We start from the raw sequence: 21,208 nt of genomic DNA, 5'->3' as shown, positions 1-21,208 counted from the left end.
TTGGTCCTCCAAAATATTCCAAATGGAATTTAAACTGGAGGTGTTGAAGATCTCAGAGGTGGTCATAATTCACCTCCAATTCGTTCTAAAGACAATTACTAAAAAATGATGACCTTTCTTTGATTGCTCATGGATACCTTGTGGATGTGTTGGGCCATAGGTGTCTGCTATCACAAGGTTATAGGTGGATGTTGTAACTTTGAGGAAGTTGAATTTTTATTGTGTCTTTTGTATTTGTTTTATTGCAAATAGCGCATGAATGGTGCTGTAATTAGCAAGCTTGCCAATTTCCAAACAAGAATTTATGACTATTGTACATTAACATCATGTATGAGGTATTCTTCGCCTTCAGTTTGTTGCTTTGGATCATTCAGGGAAGAAAAATAATTCAAAAGGAATCCAAGACACACGTCTGAAGAAGGGTCTCGACCCGAAACGTCACCCATTCCTTCTCTCCCGAGATGCTGCCTGACCTGCTGAGTTACTCCAGCATTTTGTGAATAAATCGATTTGTACCAGCATCTGCAGTTATTTTCTTATACCATGACACATAAATGTACATTAAATATTTCAACAATTATTTAACCTGTAACAGATTGTTGTGCTGAAATATATAATGCACCTGAGAATAGGTTATTTTGAAGCCTTGTTTTGAATTTGACACATTTATTGACAGGAAGGAGACGCAAGGAACTGCAGATTATGGTTTATTAAAAAAAAGATGGAAGATTATTGAATAACTCAGCGGGTCAGGCAGCATCTCTGAGCCTAGATAAGATCAAGTGCGGACCCTTTTTAAGGCTGATTGTGGTAGTGGTGGTAGGTAGAAAGCTGGAAGAGTGGTGGGGGCCCACCTTTCTTAACAGCTTTCTCCTACCTCCCCTCTCCCCTCCCGCCACAATCAGTCTGAAGTAGGGTCCTGACCCAAAATATCACCTATTGATGTTCTCCAGTGATGCTGCCTGACCCATTAAATTACTCAAGTACTTTGTGTCTTTCATTGACACTGAGTAGTTGTCTTATTCTTCCTCTCGTGCAGTTGCTGGGGTTCTGATGACTACTACTACAGTTTTGTGGATTCTGAGATGATTCGTGAGACAAGTTGTGCTTGGAGGAGTTAGTGGGTGGGTCGTTTATGAGGTGATGCACGCTTTCCTCCACTTACATTGGCCATCTGCGTAGTTCTGACCGATGGCTTGATGTTATCAATGCTATCCTTAACATTCCTCCTCCACTTTGAGTGGTCATGGGCCTGATATTCTCTCTCCGCACCCCCCCCCCCCCCAAGATATATTGAGAACATTCTTGATTTTTTTTTTCTCCGTCCACCTTTTCTCCATCCATCTTTTTCCATTTCACATTCTGTTCCAGGGTCTATTTTACAATCTGGTGTTGTGCTCATGACAACATATTTCTATTGACCTGTCTAAACTAATCATGACCTTGTACTATATTAGAATCTCTCATCCTTGGAACCATTCTACGAAGTCCCTTTTGAATTCTCCTGCAGGCCTTCACATCATTGTTATCAAAGTTATACTTGGATGCATTGCTTCAGTTGTGCCTTGTATGGGTTCATTGTAAGTTCTTACTTCTGTACTCTCTGCTTATTCATAGATCCAATCTGCTTTATTGATCACTTTCTCGACGTGCCCTGCCACTTTCAAGAAAGCTAGGCATTTGCATGTGCAGTTCAAACATGCACGATTCTCAGAACTATGTCCCCTTGTTCTTTCAACCACACTTTGACATTAAATATCATCAGCCGCCTGTCACCATCAGCCTATTTGGCAGGACAATCTGGATTTGCAATCTGTTCTTTTTTGTCATTCTGGGCATTGAAGGTTCAGCTAGGAGAATTATTCCCACAAAATGCACGGTTGATGTGATTTGCACTGGGTGTCATGTTCATCATGGTAATTTTTAGTCACGTGTGTGACCAAAGACTTGAAAAATTATGGAATACATCTCTTCTAATTCTGAAAGCATTACAGGTACATTGTTTTGTACTGTATATATGACTTATGTCGAAGTTTATCATGTGAAATTTTTATATCTTATGCTGACAATGTTTGTTTAGGGTCAGAAGTCAAATATGACTGGTCACGTGTGTGACCTCACATGACTGCACACGTGACCAGTCACATTTGACCTCTGACCCTAAACAAACATTGTCAGCATAACATCAAAATTTCACTTGATAAGCTTTGACATATATAAGTCATATGTACAGTACAAAACAATATACCTGTAATGCTTTCAGAATTAGAAGAGATGTATTCCACAACTTTCCACATTTCTGGTCACATACGTGACTAAGAATAACCCAACATGGAACCTGCCCTTGAGTGGGTCAGGCAGCATCTGTGGAGGGAATTGGTGTGGAGGCTTGTACAATTGTAATATAACAGTTGTACAGGACGTTGGTCAGGCCGCATTTGGGATATTGTGCTCAGTTGTTTTCGTCCTGCGATAGGAAGGAAGTCATTAAAATGGAAAGAGTGCAGAGATTTATGAGGATGTTGCCAGAAATCGTCAACCACCTTCATCCCTGAAGCCTTTATTGCTTCAAAGCTAGCTGCTTTTTTTCTTCTTTTACTTCTTTAAACCCTTCCTTAAAACATCTAAATCTTTGGATAAGCTCTTTGACACCTCTGTTCATATTATTGACTATTAACACCATTTTTTTATTCATGCTTTACCATATCAATGAAAGATAATTTATTTGTTAGTCTTAATTTGCAATGCTACTTCAAATATTAGATGATATTGCCAAAGGATGGTTAGATTGTGTGGTTATTCTCCCTCTATTTTTCACCATTTTTTGTCCTCCATAATCTTTTCTGAAAGATTTTATAGTTTAGTATTTTTTAATGCATTTAGTATAATTTGATGTCTTTTAATTATTGTACCCAGGTAAACGTTACCCAGGTAACACAATGATCCAAGCTTTTTAATGTTCATCAATAATAGCTCTGTATTCCCACACCATTCCATTAACCTATTTATTTATGTACTTTCTCTAGTCCTTGAAATTGTTCTTTTAGGTATGATTTAGATTTATTTCTTTCAACAGTTTTCTTTATTATTTGTACCATTAAATTAGCTTTTAGGCCTTTTTATCAAATTTGTATTTGTTTCCATTGATAAACTTATTGTTTGGGCCCATTTGCCATGAGTCATTCTTCTCCCTGTGCTAAGCACTGTGACGTGTCATTGACTATTGTATTTTTATTATACTATATGGCACACACGGATGGTGCTTACGGTACACCACTACTCTTTGGAACAAGTATTTTTAACTTTTGAAACTTTTGAGTTTTTGTGTATTTTCCATTTCCTTACCAAGAAAGTGACTTAATTTTCTTTGAAAACTTTTAAAGCTTAGTATTCCAATATTAGATGATGGCATAATGCTTTTTAAAACATTTATTATGTAATTTTATTTTACGCTAATACTGTTCATTTATTGCAGGAAACCAATGAAATTGTGGCTATCAAGAAGTTCAAGGATAGTGAAGGTAAGTAAGAACTGAGTTATTCACAATGACTATTGTTTCATGATCATGTACAGTTATAACTAGTGGTCATTTGTGTATCATGGAAAGTATATTGCAAATAAAATCAATTGCAGACTTGTAATTTAAATCCTTCTGTACTTAAATCCTGATTTATGGCTTTACATTAACAACCTAGTGCCGTTAACCAAAACAAAATTAACAATAACGCCTGAGCTAATTTTCTTCATTTTCCATTATGGTGTGGCTCCCTTTTCTCTGCACAAAACACTGCTATTTCATGAGGTGAAGCTTGGATTGTATATAATTAACTAGAGGTTTCCTTGCACCAATACATTGTAATACATTCACAAGTGATGTATCCACCACGGGCAAAACCTTTCCAAGAAGTTGAAGTCTAACCTATTAAGAATGCTTGATTAACTGGAATATTGTGCTTGAGTCTGGCCCTCACATAGTCATACCAAATTCACCAATGCAAAATCCCCCCTCAGGAATGAGGATTAACATGGACCTCTCATTCATAGAGACTTGTACGATTTATCAAAACCCCTTTTGGACACTAACCTGGCACTTTCCAATCCACAACATTCAGGAATTGTAGACGAAGCATAAAAAGAAAACATCTTTGCAAACAAACATCGTACATCTGACCCTACAACTCAACAACCAGGCTTCAAATTGTTAAGAAGCATGTACACAATCCTAAATGAGATAAGGATTAAACATGCGTGGTTTGGTATGATAATACACAAGTGGCACCTCATATTTTCTCTTTATCAGTTCTAAAAAACTATTAAAGTAATAATATAGGTGATTTGCACAACATGGATTGTACTTGCCAACCTATTATGGTTGTGCAGCATTGTTAGAAAATAATTACCCTGCAGTGTTGTTATTATTAAGAACAACTTGAATTTATAAGGCATTTTTTAATTTTGCAAAATGTTTTGAAATAGCATTTGCATACAAAACATGGTTCCAAGCAGCAAAAGGTATTTAGACATATACTCGGCTTGGTCAAAAATAAGGAATTTAAAGGCACTAAAGGAATAAAAGTAAATTGGTAGATTAGGGAGGAAATTCCAGAGTTTGATACTAAAGCATCTGGAAGTGTGACTACTAATAGTGTAAAGCAATTCTCGCAAAAAGGTCCAAACTAAGAGCTTTGCTTTCTTGTAGGGCTCTAAGTATAGGAGAGAATTCAAAAATAAAGAGGGGCAGTGCCTGTGAGGATTTGAAATTATGATATGAATTTTAAAATGAACCATTCTCAAGCTGAGAGTCAATATAGCACATGGGTAAAAACATGAATGGCTCTTTGGCTTGAAATAGCTGGTGGCCAACCGTAGTGTTTGGATGATCTTATATTTGCTGAGTCTATCATGTGGAATAATCGAGTCTTCAGTTAGCAAAGATGTGAATGGGAGGTTTTGTCATAGATGAGCAAAATGTGTGAAATTGGTCAAGTGTTTTAAGGAAGGTGGATGGGTGTACAGCCAGTGGGGATAATCTTTCTGGTTGCATTCTTCCATGCATGACCAAATGAAATATAAGTACGTTTGAGGTGAATTTTGCATGTTCCAATACAGTTCTAGATCTGCTTAAACTTAATTGCTATTTTTGTCCTTTCTCTTGGTGTTACCTATATATTTTGGCTTGAATGATGCATCTGTTTTTGATATCCTAATCTTGGAGGCTATTCATTTTCCCTTGATCCAAATGGCTTACATTTGAAAGAGTCTTGCACACTTAAAACAAATCCTCTGAGTGTTGAGGAATGGGGTGGGACATGGATACCTTACAAATGAGCAGTAGATTTCATTCATTGGATGGTACAGGTTTAGTTTATTGTAGGGTGCCTTGTGATGCAGTTAGGGGATTTCTTTGATTTCCCCAAATTCTCAAATGTTTTTTCAATATGTTAGCACACATTTTTTTAAATGATGAATGGTTTATATTAAACCGATGCAAATAAATTGTTTTTGTTGCAAGGCATTATAAGACAGGAAGACAAAACTTTAAATATTTGAGCTAAACAATTTGGGATGAAAACATGAAATAGTTTTGTTTAGAGATACAGCGTGGAAACAAGCCCTTCAGCCCACCGGGTCCATGCCGACCAGCGATCCCCGATAATCCGATAGGTTAATACTATCCTACACACACAGTAGGGATAATTTTTACATTGACCAAGCCAATTTACCTGTCCACCTTTGGTGTGGGAGGAAACCGAAGGTCTCGGAGGAAAACCCACACAGGTCACAGGGAGAACGTACAAACTCCGTACAGACAGCACCTGTAGTCGGGATCGAACCCGGATTAACGGCACTGCAAGGGCTGTAAGGCAGCAACTCTACCGCTGCGCCACCGTGCTGCCCTGCTTCACAAAAATAGTGGAAATCTGGAATTCTTTCCTTTCAAAATTTTTTAAGTGATGCATATTTTTGGTATATTGGAGATATATGAAATAATTTTATAGATCAACAGTAATCTAATTGAATGGTGGAACAAGCTGAAAGAAGGGCGGCACGGTGGCGCAGCGGTAGAGTTGCTGCCTTACAGCGAATGCAGCGCCGGAGACTCAGGTTCGATCCTTACTAAGGGCGCCGTCTGTACGGAGTTTGTACGTTCTCCCCGTGACCTGCATGGGTTTCCTCCGAGATCTTTGGTTTCCTCCCACACTCCAAAGCCGTACAGGTATGTAGGTTAATTGACTGGGTAAATGTTTTTTAAAAAATTGTCCCGTGTGCGTGTGTGCGTGCGTGCGTGCGTGGCGCGGACTCGGTGAGCCGAGGGGCCTGTTTCCGCGCTGTATCTCTAAATTTAAATCTAAATCTAAACTGCCTGGCCAACTCCTGACTGAATGCTCTGATACATCCAAGATCCAAGTATAGGAGCAAAGAGGTCCTTCTGCAGTTGTACAGGGCCCTGGTGAGTCCACACCTGGAGTATTGTATGCAGTTTTGGTCTCCAAATTTGAGGAACGACATTCTTGCTATTGAGGGAGTGTGGCGGAGGTTCACACGGTTAATTCCTGGGATGCCTGAACTGTCATATGTTGAAAGAATGGAGCGACTGGGCTTGTATACACTGGAATTTAGAAGGATGAGAGGGGACCTTATTGAAACATAAGATTATTAAGGGATTGGACACGCGAGAGGTAGGAAGTATGTTCCCGATGTTAGGGGAGTGCAGAACCAGGGGCCACAGTTTAAGAATAAGGGGTAGGCCATTTAGAACGGGGTAGGCCATTTAGAACAATCTGAAGAAATCTGAGGAAAGACATTCTAGCCTTAGAGGGAGTACAGAGAAGGTTCACCAGATTGATCCCTGGGATGGCAGGACTTTCATATGAAGAAAGACTAGATAGACTAGGCTTATACTCGCTGGAATTTAGAAGACTGAGGGGGGATCTTATTGAAACATATAAAATTCTTAAGGGGTTGGAGAGGCTAGATGCGGGAAGATTGTTCCTGATGTTGGGGAAGTCCAGAACCAGGGGTCACAGCTTAAGGATAAGGGGGAAGTCTTTTAGGACCGAGATGAGAAAACATTTCTTCACACAGAGAGTGGTGAGTCTGTGGAATTCTCTGCCACGGAAGATAGTTGAGGCCAGTTCATTGGCTATATTTAAGAGGGAGTAAGATGTGGCCCTTATGGCTAAAGGGATCAGGGGGTATGGAGAGAAGGCAGGTACAGGTTACTGAGCTGGATGATCAGCCATGATCATATTGAATGGCGGTGCAGGCTCGAAGGGCCGAATGGCCTACTCCTGCACCTATTTTTATGTTTCTATGTTCTATGTTTCTATGAGGAAAAACCTTATCACCCAGAGAGTTGTGAATCTGTGGAATTCTCTGCCTCAGAAGGCAGTGGAAGCCGATTCTCTGGATGCTTTCAAAAGAGAGTTAGATAGAGCTTTTAAAGATAGCAGAGTCAAGGGATATGGGGAGAAGGCAGGATCAGGGTACTGATTGTGGATGATGAGCCATGATCACAGTGAATGGCGGTGCTGGCTTGAAGGGCCGAATGGCCTACTCCTGCAACCAATTGTCTATTGTCTATTCTGAGCATGTTTCTGCTTGTCTAGTTAAATGTATGTGAAGATATAGCAACAGTTTATTTGGCTCTATACCTTTGGGGGTTAGACTTGAACCATATTAAGAAAAACAACTTTAAAATTGTAATGTTGCTTTACATGGGAGAATTTCTCTGTTATAATAAATGGCCTGCATGGATGATTTGTGGAGGGGATTGATGAATGAGTCATCAAGAATGTTGTTTCAGACTTCAGTATATGACAGTGGCAGCAGTGAATCATTTTTTTTATTGGCAGAGTTCTATGGATTTCAGCCAGAATTTTATTGTGGATATCAAATACACACATTGGTAGGACAATTGTTTACAATAGTTTGTTTACATGTTAGGGTGGCCTATGGACAATCTCCAAGTTGGTATTCTTCCTTCCGAAGTATGGTTTCCAATCTCCTGGAAGTAATGCAAAGATAGAAGAAATGGTGGCTCGGTTTGTGGAGTGGCAATAATCTTGTCTAACCACTAAATTGGGAGTGTTGGGGAGTTGGTGTGACTACTGTATATTAAATTTCATTATGATATTAATCTTCTTCATGTTTGTCATCAAGTGCATGTGTGCAAAAGAATAGCCCAAAATGGAAAGGTGTGTAGTGGCATTGTTTGTTAAGGAAATACCAGAGCAGTGTGAGTTGTAATATAAAAACGATGGATAGTAATGTGGAGACATAGGAATCTCCTGACGCTGGAATCTTGAACAGAAAAACTCAAAGCGCTGGAGGAACTCAGTTGGTCAGGCAGCATATGTGGAGGGAATGGACAGACAATGTTTTGGGACAGGGCTTTTCTTCAAAATCATAGTGATGTAAAATTTGAGTTTGAGTTAGATTCATGAATAGCAGGGCAAGGGAAAGGGAGAAGTCTGTAGACACTCATAATATGACGTCTCAGTAGGTCAGAGCATTAATGGGGAAATACCAAGGGCATGTTTGAGGGGGATCGCGATTATTATGAGAGATTTTAATCAACATATTGATTGGATGAACCAAACTGCCAAAGGCATCAGAAAAATTTGTGGAATGCGTCAGGAATCACTTTTTTGAACAGTACATTACAAACATCAAGTAATGATGAACAATTAGGATTCAGGATATCTTTATTTGTCATCCAAAAAACAAGTTTTTTGGACGAAATTTAGTCACCCACAGTCCAACAATAAAAGCAGTAAAATAAGCAAATTACACAACCCCAACCAACACAAAAAAAAAGAAACATCCATCACAGTGAGTCTCCTCCAGTCCCCTCCTCACTGTGATGGAAGGCCAAAATGTATTTTCTCTTCCCCTGCCGTCTTCTCCCGCGGTCAGGCTGGTGTCGTTGCCACGTTCCAGGCCGCGCCGGACAGCGAAAGGTCCGCAGCGGGCCGTCCCAAGCCCCGCGATCCGGGGCGGACGAACACGCTGCCGCTGCACGTTGGGGCGGTCGTAGCTCCCGACATTGAAGCCCCCGCTGAGCAGAGAAAAATCCCGCGGCCTATTTCAGGTCGCGCCGGACGATGAAATGTCCGCAGCGGGCCGACCCAAGCCCCGCGATCAGGGGCGGGCGAACTCGCTGCCGCTGCCGGAGCACCCGATGTCCGCATCCACGCGGCCCGAGCCTAAGGCGAGTCGCAGCCGCTCCCGCAGCCTCCGAGGACAGCCGGCTCCGCTGATGGTGAGTCCGGTCCGCGGGCTCTGTGAACCAGAGCCCTGGAGGCCGCCAGCTCCAGGAGTTTGGCCGATGGTAGGCCGCAGCAGGAACGGAGACCCAACCCAGAACACAAAGGTCGGGTCTCCGTTCGGAAGGGACAAATTTACAATTTTACAGTTCCCCCCCTCCCCCCCACACACACACACACACACATAGTACACAACCACAAAAACACGACATCACATCTACAATTAAGACAAAAAAAACAACAAAAACACAAAGACAAACGGACAGCAGGTAAGCCGCAGCTGCTAGGGCAGCGCCCGCATTTTGATCTTAATAAGAGATCTTACGGTTAGATCCCTTCGGGGGCAGTGACCATAATGCAGTTTGCACCAGTCGATAACCAGTGTTTTTTTCTTAAATAAGGGTAATTATAATGGATGGAAGGAGAAATTGTCTAAGGTGGCCTGGGTAAACAGGGTAAGAGACAGATCAGTAGAGGAACAGTGTCAGATATTCAAACAGTTAATTTTTAAAACCGAGGAAAGTTTACCCAATTAGATAGAGGGTTTCCATGAGAAAGAGGCAAAATCTGTGGTTAACGATGGAGACAAAGGATCATGTTAAATTGAAATGTAGACCTCGAAGAGCAAGCTGGTGAGTGAAGGATTGGAAACTTTTTTTGGTTTCAACAGCTTATAAACAGAAAATAAATTTCAAGAGAATACCTGCATGTAGTATAAAAACAACCAATAAAAGTTTCTATTAATATATAAATAGGAAGAAGGCAGCTCAGGTAAATGCAGTGCCTCTAGAGAACGTCCGGTGAATTAATAATAGCAAACAAGGAATGGAAGATATGTTAAATAATTTTTTGTATCAATTTTCACTGTGGAAGACATTGCTTATATCCCAAATATATTATAAAGGCTAATTTCAAATAACATGGTAGCATTTATAAATATCCCAAGAATAAAAGTATTGGGAAAACTCAGGGTGAAAGGTGGACACAGTGGCAGCACTGAAAAGACATGTGCTTGGGTTTCAAAAGAAGTGGTTGTGGAGATAGTGGACCTATTGGTTGAAGTTATTTTGTAATTTGCTAAACTCGAAGATTGGAAAAGATACAACGTGAAGGAGAAAAGCAGAAAGAATGTTTTGCAGACAGCTTATTTATCATCTATTGTAGGCAAAATGCTATAATCACTGATCAAAAAGGAATTTGTTCATCATTTAGAAAAGGTGGATAGAATTAAAACCCGCCAATATGGTTTCATGAAGGGTAAATCACGCTGACAAATTTACCTGAATTCTTTGAGGAACAGGCTTTATAGAGGGAAATCTATAGATAAGGGAGATAGAAAACTGGAAATTATAGCCCAGTTAGCCTGACATCAGTGGTGGGGAAGATGTTAGAGTCAATTATAAAAGAAGAAATTGCAGAACATTTGGATAGGATTGTTCCGAGTCAGCACGGATTTATGAAGGCGAAATCATGCTTGACTAATCTAGTGGAATTTTTTGAGGATGTAACTTGGAAAATGGACAAGGGAGAGCCAGTGAATGTAGTGTACCTGGACTTTCAGAAAGCCTTTGATAAGGTTCATATAGGAGATTAGTGGGCAAAATTAGAGCACATGGTATTGGGGGTAGGGTACTGACATGGATAGAAAACTGGTTGGCAGACAGGAAACAAAGAGTAGGGATAAATGCGTCCCTTTCAGAATGGCAGGCAGTGACTAGTGGGGTATCGCAAGGCTCGGTGCTGGGACCGCAGCTATTTACAATATACATTAATGACTTGGATAAAGGGATTAAAAGTGACATTAGCAAATTTGCAGATGACACAAAGCTGGGTGGCAGTGTGAAGTGTGAGTAGGATGCTATGAGGATGCATGTTGACTTGGACAGGTTGTGTGAGTGGGCAGATGCATGGCAGATGCAGTTTAATGTGGATAAATGTGAGGTTATCCACTTTGGTGGTAAGAACAGGAAAGCAGATTATTATCTGAATGGTGTCAAGTTAAGAAAAGGGGAAGTACAATGAGATCTGGGTGTCCTAGTTCATCAGTAAGTAAGCATGCAGGTGCAGCAGGCAGCGAAGAAAGCTAATGGAATGTTGGCCTTCATAACAAGAGGAGTTGAGTATAGGAGCAAAGAGGTCCTTCTGCAATTGTACGGCCTCAGTGAGACCGCACCTGGAGTATTGTGTGCAGTTTTGGTCTCCAAATTTGAGGAAGGACATTTTTACTATTGAGGGAGTGCAGCGTAGGTTCTTGAGGTTAATTCCCGGAATGGCAGGACTGTCATATGTTAACAGACTGGAGCGACTGGGCTTGTATACTCTGGCATTTAGAAGGAGGAGGGGATCTTATTAAAGCATATAAGATTATTAGGGATTGGACACGCTAGAGGCAGGAAACATGTTCCCGATGTTGGGGAAGTCCCGAACCAGGAGCCACAATTTAAGAATAAGGGGTAGGTCATTTAGAACGGAGATGAGGAAAACCTTTTTCAGTCAGAGAGTTGTAAATCTGTGGAATTCTCTGCCTCAGAAGGCAGTGGAGGCCAATTCCCTGGATGCTTTCAAGAGAGAGTTAGATAGAGCTCTTAATGATAGCGGAGTCAAGGGATATGGGGAGAAGGCAGGAACGGGGTGCTGATTGTGGATGATCAGCCATGATCACGGTGAATGGTGGTGCTGGCTTGAAGGGCCAAATGGCCTACTCCTGCACCTATTATCTATTGTCTATATGGTATACTTAAGTTTCCAAAAGCCAGTTGACAAGGTACTACGTGGGAGACTGGTGCATTCATTGAAAGCCTAAGATATTGAAGGAAATGTGTGAGAACGGATTGAAAGCTGGCTGTCACTTAGAAAACAGAGTTGAAATAAATGGATTATTTTCAGACTGGAAGGAGATAACTAGTGGAGTACTGCAGGGATTAGTCGGCAATTGTTCACTATTTACATTAAATGACCTGAAGGAAGGAGCAGAATTTAAGTTTTTTTAATTTGTTTCTGATATGAAAATAAATGGAAGGGCATAATGTGATAAGGATATGGCATTCTACAATGGGATATAGATTAAGTGAATAGGCATAGGCGAAAACCTGGCGAATGGTGTTTAATACAGGGAAGTATGAGATGATGACTTCAGTTAAAGAAAACAAAAAGCAGGTTATTATCATAATGGAAAAGACTGCAAGTGAATGAGGTACAGAGGGATTCTGGCATTCTAGTGTATGAATGATAAAAAGCTAGCAGGCAGGTCCAACAAGCATTTAATATAGCAAATGGCATTTTGGCAAAGGGATTGAAGTTGAAAAATTGAGTTTTTGTTGCGATGTGTTGGCGAGGCCTCACATGAATTACTGAGTACAGTTTTGTTCCCCTTACCTAAAAAGCAATATAATAACTGGAAGTTACAAAGGAGATTCACCGGGTCAATTCCTGGATGGCAGGGTTGGCCCACCATGAGAAATGAAATAGTTTGGATCGGTATTCCTTGTAGTTTAGAAGAATGATTGGTGACCTTATTTAAACATATGAGGGGGGGGGGGGGGGGGAAGAAAGACTGATGGGGTATTACTTGAAAGTGAGGAATTAAATGTTGATGTATGTGGGTTGTAAGCTACCCAAGTGGGAAAATGAAGTCTATTGTATTTGGTGCTCCTGATCTGGGTCCTTGACATCAGCGAGACCAAGCATAGTGTAGATGACCGTTTTGCACTTGTCCACAGTGAATGAGATGGGAGTGCAGAAATTAGGGCTACAGTGAGTCAGAATGGAGCATGGATAATAATAGGGCCCCAGTGAATCAGAAGGGAACTCAGTAGGTCAGGCAGCATCTGTGGAGTGAATGGACAGATGATGTTTCTGGCAGAGACTCTTTAGATTGATGGGGTGGGTGTGGAGAGAGTTGGATGGGAAAAGCCTGGCAAATGATAGGTGGATGCATGTGAGATGAAGTGATTGGCACAAGGGTGGAGTAAGGGACAAAGGCTGGAGTTGAAAAGGAGACACAAAGATGTCAGATAAGGAAAGGTGTGAAAAGTAAAGCTGGAGGGAGGGATATGGGGGTGGGAAAAAATAAACATGGGACCCAGGATGTAAATTGAGCATACAGGGGTCTAAAGGAGCAGGATGACTAAGGTGGTGGGAGATGGTGGGGAAAAAAGGGTGTGCAGAGGCAAGGGAAAGAGAGGTGAATTAGGGGGTATTACTTAAAATTAGAAAATTCAATGTTCATACTGTGGAATAAAATGTGGAATTTGCACATGGCCTCACTCTGGCAATGAAGTGGCCAAGGTCAGCATGGGAATGGGAAGAGATATTATAATGACTAGCAACTTGGTGCTCCAGCTCGCCTTGACGAATAGAGTTACCTTGGACCCTTGACATTTATTGTGTTAATGGGAACATTTATTTTTTTACTGTGTAACTTTCATTTAAAAAAAAGTGAATTGAAGTTGTGTTAATGGATTATTAGGAATAGTAGTCAATTGTCCATAAAATTTGCTCAGGACCAGTTTTTAATATGCCAGAATTTTCACGTGGATATGCAGGGAAAAGAAGAACTTGATTAATATGGGTGTCAGGGGTTATGGACAGAAGGCAGGAGAATGGGATTGAGAGGGAAAGATAGATCAGCCATGATTGAATGGCAGAAGACTTGATGGGCCAAATGGCCTAATTCTGCTCTATCACATGAGTGTGGATCACATGCAGGCAGAAGAGATTAGTTTAACCCAGCATCATGTTTGGCACGGACATTGACCGAAGGCCCTATTCCTGTGCAATAGTATTCTCTGTTCTATGTTATCTCTTTTAGGAAATGTCATTGTTTTCTCACAACTACGTCAGTCAATACGCTTCACTAACCTTTGCTGTTCTCCAGGATTCATGTGATTCTGGAAATAAATCAATTCTAGGAACTAATTTGTCAGTTTTATTTTCTTGTCACAAGCTTACATTCCTGTCCATTGCATTACCAGTAGTTGTGGCAGGAGGAATAACCCAAACTTCATGGCTCATGAAGTTTAATCTTTTTAATCAAACTGAATAAATTCAAGAAATTGTATATTCGACAGCAGTGTCATTATTTTGGCATTACTAAGGGAAATGGATTTTCTTAGAATTCCCTTTCTACTTTGAATGAAGGCGATGGAAGTGCAATTTTGAAAGGAAGAAAAAAACAGTTTAAGGCAACCAATTGTTTAAATTAATGAACAATTATTCCCTTCTGATTCACTGGGACCCAATCATCAAACAAATGAACAATGGTTCATTTAGAGAAAATGGCAAACATGAGGTTTTGTAAATATTTTTGAAAGGAAACAAAATATATATTATTTAATTATATTTAATGTGTTTATTCCCAGAAAATGAAGAAGTTAAGGAAACGACATTGAGGGAGCTGAAAATGCTTCGTACTCTAAAGCAAGAAAATATTGTTGAACTTAAGGAAGCTTTTCGAAGAAGAGGAAAGCTATATTTAGTCTTTGAATATGTAGAAAAGGTCAGTGATACGAAAACAATTTCTGAACTAATGATTTTCTGCCTGATTTCAGAGCTGGCTCTTCCTTCAAGTTTTACTCAATTGCTTGATATGTAACCACATTGTTTAACACGGTTCATAAGATCATGTGATAGGTGTAGAATTAGGTTATTCGGCCCATCAAGTCTACTCCACCATTTAATCATGGCCGATCTATCTCACCCTATTAACCCCATTCTCCTGCCTTCTCCTCATAACCTCTGACACCTGTACTAAACAAGAATCTATTTCTCTCTGCCTTAAATATATCCACTGACTTGGCCTCTACAGCCTTCTGTGGCAAATAATTCCACAGATTCACCACCCTTTGACAAGAAATTCCTCCTCATCTCCTTCCCAATAGAACGGCCTTTAATTCTGAGGCTATGACTAGTCCTAGACTTTCCCACTATGGAAATCCTCTCCACATCTACTCTATCGCTATTCTGGATATTTCAATGAGGTCCCCCCTCATTCTTCTCTAGTGAGTACAGCAGGCTCAGTGCCATCACAAACTTATCATATGTTAACCTACTCATTCCTGGGATTATCCTTGTAAACCTCCTCTGGACTCTCTCCAGAGCCAGCACACCCTTGTCAACTCTGCAGAATGCGACTTGCTCTACTGGAAATTATATTGAAAATGGCATCCAAAGTGCCAATGGAGATCAAGTCTTTTGTTTTCTTTGGGTTGAGATGAAGAAATGAATGTGCAAGTATTTACTACTCAATGAAAATTATTAGAAATTGTCAATGTCGTCAAGTAGGAACTGGATAAATGATAGTAATTCACAGATATCACAAGAGTGTTATCAAGTCCCATAAAATACCAAAACTTTGCCAAATATGTTAGGTATTAAAAATCCTTGTAAGAGAAGTATAGAGCCTTAAATAGGAAATTCCAGAACTTTTAAGTCTAGGCAGCTGACGGTGGAACCTCAAGTGAAGGAGCAATTTAAATTGAGGATGACAAAGAGACAAGAATTGCATAACCCTAGGTTGCCTAAAATTACTCTGAAGATAGACACATAGCACTGGAGTAACTCAGCAGGTCAGGCAGCATCTCTGGAAAAAATGGATGGGTAATGTTTTGGATCGGGACCCTTCTTCCTTTACTCTGTTGTTCAGGTCAACATAACAAACAGCCTCTTAGCCATTGTATTTCATTGTTCCAAGTGATTGAATGCTAAATACAAGATATTAGTTTAGAATAGGTTAAAAAGAGGACAAAAAATATTTGGAATATGTGATCTTTGAGTGAAATGCTTCAGTTTTATTTTGAATTAATGATTGTCCAGGAATACTGATATTACTTAAAATATTACTTAAAATATGACTTAAAATAATATGTTTAATTTGGTGAAAATATGAATGAAGAGACCTTTGTGCTCATGCTTGTTTTTAGCACTTTAAAAAAGGAAGTACTGTGCTGTATTTTTAAAATGCAAGTTTGTGCTTTTATATTTTATAGGATATGCAGTGCTGCATGTCTACTGTGCAAAGTAAAATTCTGCATGATGATATAGAATTAACGTTTTTTCTGTTGTCGATTCCAGAATATGCTTGAATTACTTGAAGAAATGCCAAATGGTGTTCAACCTGAAAAAATGCGGAACTATATCTATCAGCTAATCAAAGCAATTCACTGGTGCCACAGGAATGATATTGTTCATCGAGGTAACTGTGGAGTCCTTTGTTTCAACGACAATAAGTGTAACCACATTTTGTTCCCATCTTGTTTACATTTGGCAAAGAACTTGAATATGCACACCTTTGTGCTGGTAATGAGAGAAAAGTCATAATTAGAAACTTATTTGCCAATAGCTATTTTTTTTGTTTTTCTCTGGTTGAACCGCCAATACAATACAATACAATATATCTTTATTGTCATTGTACAGGGATACAACGAGATTGGGAATGCGCCTCCCATACGATGCAATAAATTAATTAGCTAGTCAGTATTAATTTAAACAACCCAATGAAACAAATTAGAACAGTTTTAAAACAGAATAAAGTGCAAGTAGATCTGTGCCGGTTCACTGTGCGATGTGACCATCCGGCTCAGCAGGACCGGTTCATAGCAGCTATGGCCCTGGGGATGAAGCTGTTCCTGAGTCTGGAGGTGCAGGCGTAGAAGGCCTTGTATCATCTGCCTGATGGTAGAAGTTCGAACAGACTGTTGCAAGGGTGTGAAGAGTCTTTGTGGATGCTGGTGGCTTTTCTGAGGCATCGTGTGTTGTAGATGCCCTCCAAGGCTGGTAGCTGTGTTCCGATGGTCCTCTGAGCTCTATGGACTACCCGCTGAAGAGCTTTCCTCTCTGCCTCCGTGCAGCTGAGATACCACACAGGGATGCCATGTGTTAGGATGTTCTTTATAGTGCAGCGGTAGAAGGTCGTCAGCAGCTGTTGGGGTAGACCAGACCTTTTCAGTGTTCTTGGGTAGAACAGTCGTTGCTGTGCCTTCTTGACCAGCCCAGCAGTGTTAGGTCCTCCGAAATATGAGTGCCCAGAAACTTGAAGCTGGACACTCCCTCCACACTGTCCCCGTTGATAAAGATCGGGGCGTATTCCCCGTTGTGGGACCTACGGAAGTTGATGATCAGCTCCTTGGTCTTGGTGGTATTTAGGGACAGGTTGTTATCAGAGCACCTGTCAGCCAGGTTCTGCACCTCCACTCTGTATTTTGTTTCATCACCGTTGGTGATCAGCCCGATCACCGTTGTCGTCTGCAAACTTGACAATGGTGTTGGTGTCGAATGCAGGAATACAGTCGTGTGTGAAGAGGGAGTAGAGCATGGGGCTCAGAATACAGCCCTGTGGTGTGCCGGTACTCAGGGTGATAGTGGAGGACAGGTGCGGGCCCATTCTCACTGCCTGCGGTCGCTCCAGCAGGAAGTCCAGGATCCAGTCGCATAACGACGAGCTGAGGCCTAGTTGGTGGAGTTTGGTGATGAGCTTGGTGGGGATGACCGTGTTGAAGGCAGAGCTATAGTCAATGACTAGTGTCATCACGTACGTGCCCTGTCTCTCCAGGTGAGTCAGGACAGTGTGAAGAGCCAGAGAGATGGCGTCCTCTGTGGATCTGTTTGCCCTGTATGCAAAGTGATGTGGGTCCAGTGAGTCAGGGATGCTGGATTTGATGTGTGAGAGGTCCAGCCTTTCAAAGCACTTCATGACTATAGGAGCTAGGGCAACCGGACGGTAGTCATTCAGGCTGGTGATCTTTGCTTTTTTTGGCACCGGCACTATGGTATGTTTGGTTTAGACATACAGCGCAAAAACAGGTCCTTTGGCCCACCAGGTCCGCGCCGATCAGCGATCCCCATACGTTAGCACTATCCTACACTCTAGGGACAATTTACAGTGTTTACCGAACCCAATCAACCTACCAACCTGTATATCTTTGGAGTGTGGGAGGAAACCAGAGCAACTGGGGAAAACCCATTTTATTGGTTTAAATCACTGGGAGAACATACAAATTCTATACAGACAATTCTATGCAGACAACACCACAGTCAAGATCAAATCCTGGTCTTTGGCGCTGTAAGACAGATACTCTACCACTGCGCCACCATGACGCCCTGATGAATTGCTCTGAAGCAATGTACTCTAAGTGCTGACTGTTTCATCACATTCCTTTTATTATTTTGCATGTTAGTACATGTTAAAAATTGAATGTTTATTTTATATTTAAAATTTGTTGACACTTGGATATTTTCCAGTGATTAATAGTTTTTTAAGTTTAGGATAGTCAAGTCAAGTTTATTTGTCACATGCACATACACGATGTGCAGTGAAATGAAAGTGGACTGAGAATCATTTTCACCCTACAAACAGCTTAAAATGGCCTGTTTCCTTTATCAGCTTTACCTAATTGCATATCTTTCATTCATTGTTCTTTATCTCTCCACATCACTGTCTATACCTCTCGATTCCCTTATCCCTAACCAGTCTTAAGAAGTGTCTTGACCCAAAACGTCATCCATTCCTTCTCTCCAGAGATGCTGCCTGTCCTGCTGAGTTACTCCAACTTTTTGTGTCTATCTTCGGTTTAAACCAGCATCTGCAGTTCCTTCCTGCAAATTAAGTAGGTTACAATAGACAATTAAAATTTGCTGTTTCTCTGGCATTATCAATTTACTTGTAATGTATCCTTTTTGATAACCAAAATTACCTGTGTTTTCCAAGCAGTAATTCCATACTGACTTCCAATGATTTTATTTTAATTTTAGTTATCTTCGTGACACAAATCAAAAATAAATATTGATTAATTCAAGCCCTATTTTTTAATGTATTCTACATAAAAGAGGGCAAATTATCCTGCACAATGTTTTGGGGTGTTTTTTAAGAAATGTCAGTCAAATTATACCCTTCTAAAAGACCAAGTTAACTAACTGTTTTGTTTTAGATATCAAACCAGAAAACCTTCTAATCAGCCACAATGACATGTTGAAGCTGTGTGATTTTGGTAAGTCATAAATTTCTTTTTTGTACAATGTAAAATGTTCAATGTAAAACCACAACTCTGGCTCAAAGAGTTGTTTAAGTTTAGGATAGTCAAGTCAAGTTTATTTGTCAAAGAGTGCTTACTTATTATTCAGGTAATGATATTTTGGATCGTAAATAAGCCACAGCTTCCATTGTGTGTCTAAGACGACAAAGGGTGCCTAAGCACTTTGCATTAAAAATGGACGCCCTGTTTTTTAAGGAGATAATGAAACAAATGACTAAAAACTTGTTCAGATATTTTTGATACAGGAAAGAAAGAAAGCAAGGTTAGATGTTAGGTTAGATAAGTTATATATTTGACAGTTGTAAATTTTGTCAACTGTTTTTGTGCACTGCAGAACTTTAATCCATGGGAAATTTGTATATTTATACAACTTGATTACCTTGATTGAAATCAAATATGATTCACCAATCTAAGAGGAATTTTTAGTCAAAGGAGTTTAAGTAATTTATATTGGATGGCCTGCTTGTTTCTAGATTCAATAAATTGAATTGATGTAGATTAAAATAAAATTGCGTTTTCAAATTTTAACGGGCATTCTCTCCTTAAATAACAGGACATCCTTTTTTTTTAATGCAAAGTACTTAGGCTAGCTGGGCCAATAAGTATATTCAAAGCTGAGATTTGTTTTAAGGCTTGCAAGGAATAAAATTATATGAAGAAAACTCAAGAAAATAGAGTTAAGGCCAACATCAAACCAGCCATGTACTTATCTATATATATCTATATATATATATATATATATAGGTATTGGGAGTTCAGTGTTGAGGTGGATAGAGAATTGGTTGGCGGACAGGAAGCAAAGAGTAGGAATAAACGGGTCCTTTTCGGAATGGCAGGCAGTGACTAGTGGGGTACCGCAAGGCTCAGTGCTGGGACCCCAGTTATTTACAATATATATTAATGATTTGGACGAGGGAATTGAATGCAACATCTCTAAGTTTGCGGATGACGTGAAGCTGGGTGGCAGTGTTAGCTGCGAGGAGGATGCTAGGAGGCTACAGAGTGACTTGGATAGATTAGGCGAGTGGGCAAATGCATGGCAGATGCAATATGATGTGGATAAATGTGAGGTTATCCACTTTGGCGGCAAGAACAGGATAGCAGAGTATTACCTGAATGGTGGCCAATTAGGAAAAGGGGAGATGCAACGTGACCTGGGTGTCATGGTGCACCAGTCATTGAAAGCAAGCGTGCAGGTGCAGGAGGCGGTGAAGAAAGTGAATGGTATGTTAGCATTCATAGCAAGAGGATTTGAGTATAGGAGCAGGGAGGTTCTGCTACAGTTGTACAGGGCCTTGGTGAGACTGCACCTGGAGTATTGTGTACAGTTTTGGTCTCCTAATCTGAGGAAAGACATTCTAGCCTTAGAGGGAGTACAGAGAAGGTTCACCAGATTGATCCCTGGGATGGCAGGACTTTCATATGAAGAAAGACTGGATAGACTAGGCTTATACTCGCTGGAATTTAGAAGACTGAGGGGGATCTTATAGAAACATATAAAATTCTTAAGGGGATGGAGAGGCTAGATGCGGGAAGATTGTTCCCGATGTTGGGGAAGTCCAGAACTAGGGGTCACAGCTTAAGGATAAGGGGGAAGTCTTTTAGGACCGAGATGAGAAAACATTTCTTCACACAGAGAGTGGCGAGTCTGTGGAATTCTCTGCCACGGAAGATAGTTGAGGCCAGTTCATTGGCTATATTTAAGAGGGAGTTAGATGTGGCCCTTGTGGCTAAAGGGATCAGGGGGTATGGAGAGAAGGCAGGTACAGGTTACTGAGCTGGATGATCAGCCATGATCATATTGAATGGCGGTGCAGGCTCGAAGGGCCGAATGGCCTACTCCTGCACCTATTTTCTATGTTTCTATCTATTATATATATATATTATTATATTACTAAAACTCTGTGTCC

The 21,208-nt window shown here is 40.5% G+C and overlaps 1 protein-coding gene across 4 annotated transcripts in view; it reads left to right on the top strand.

The window, feature by feature from the left end:
* LOC144598897 (cyclin-dependent kinase-like 5) overlaps positions 1–21,208 on the top strand; it is a 97,698-nt gene that overhangs the window by 28,097 nt on the left and 48,393 nt on the right. For all 4 annotated transcript variants that reach the window (XM_078409470.1, XM_078409467.1, XM_078409469.1 and 1 more), the window contains exons 4-7: positions 3,476–3,521; positions 14,631–14,767; positions 16,342–16,462; positions 19,194–19,253. In XM_078409470.1, coding sequence (XP_078265596.1) covers positions 3,476–3,521; positions 14,631–14,767; positions 16,342–16,462; positions 19,194–19,253 — 364 coding nt within the window. The remainder of the gene's footprint in view (positions 1–3,475; positions 3,522–14,630; positions 14,768–16,341; positions 16,463–19,193; positions 19,254–21,208) is intronic.

The sequence above is a fragment of the Rhinoraja longicauda genome, chromosome 12, assembly GCF_053455715.1.
Source record: "Rhinoraja longicauda isolate Sanriku21f chromosome 12, sRhiLon1.1, whole genome shotgun sequence".
Taxonomy (NCBI): Eukaryota; Metazoa; Chordata; class Chondrichthyes; order Rajiformes; family Arhynchobatidae; genus Rhinoraja; species Rhinoraja longicauda.
Note: the sequence above shows the minus strand (reverse complement) of the source record. Positions and strands in the feature narration are given on the sequence as shown.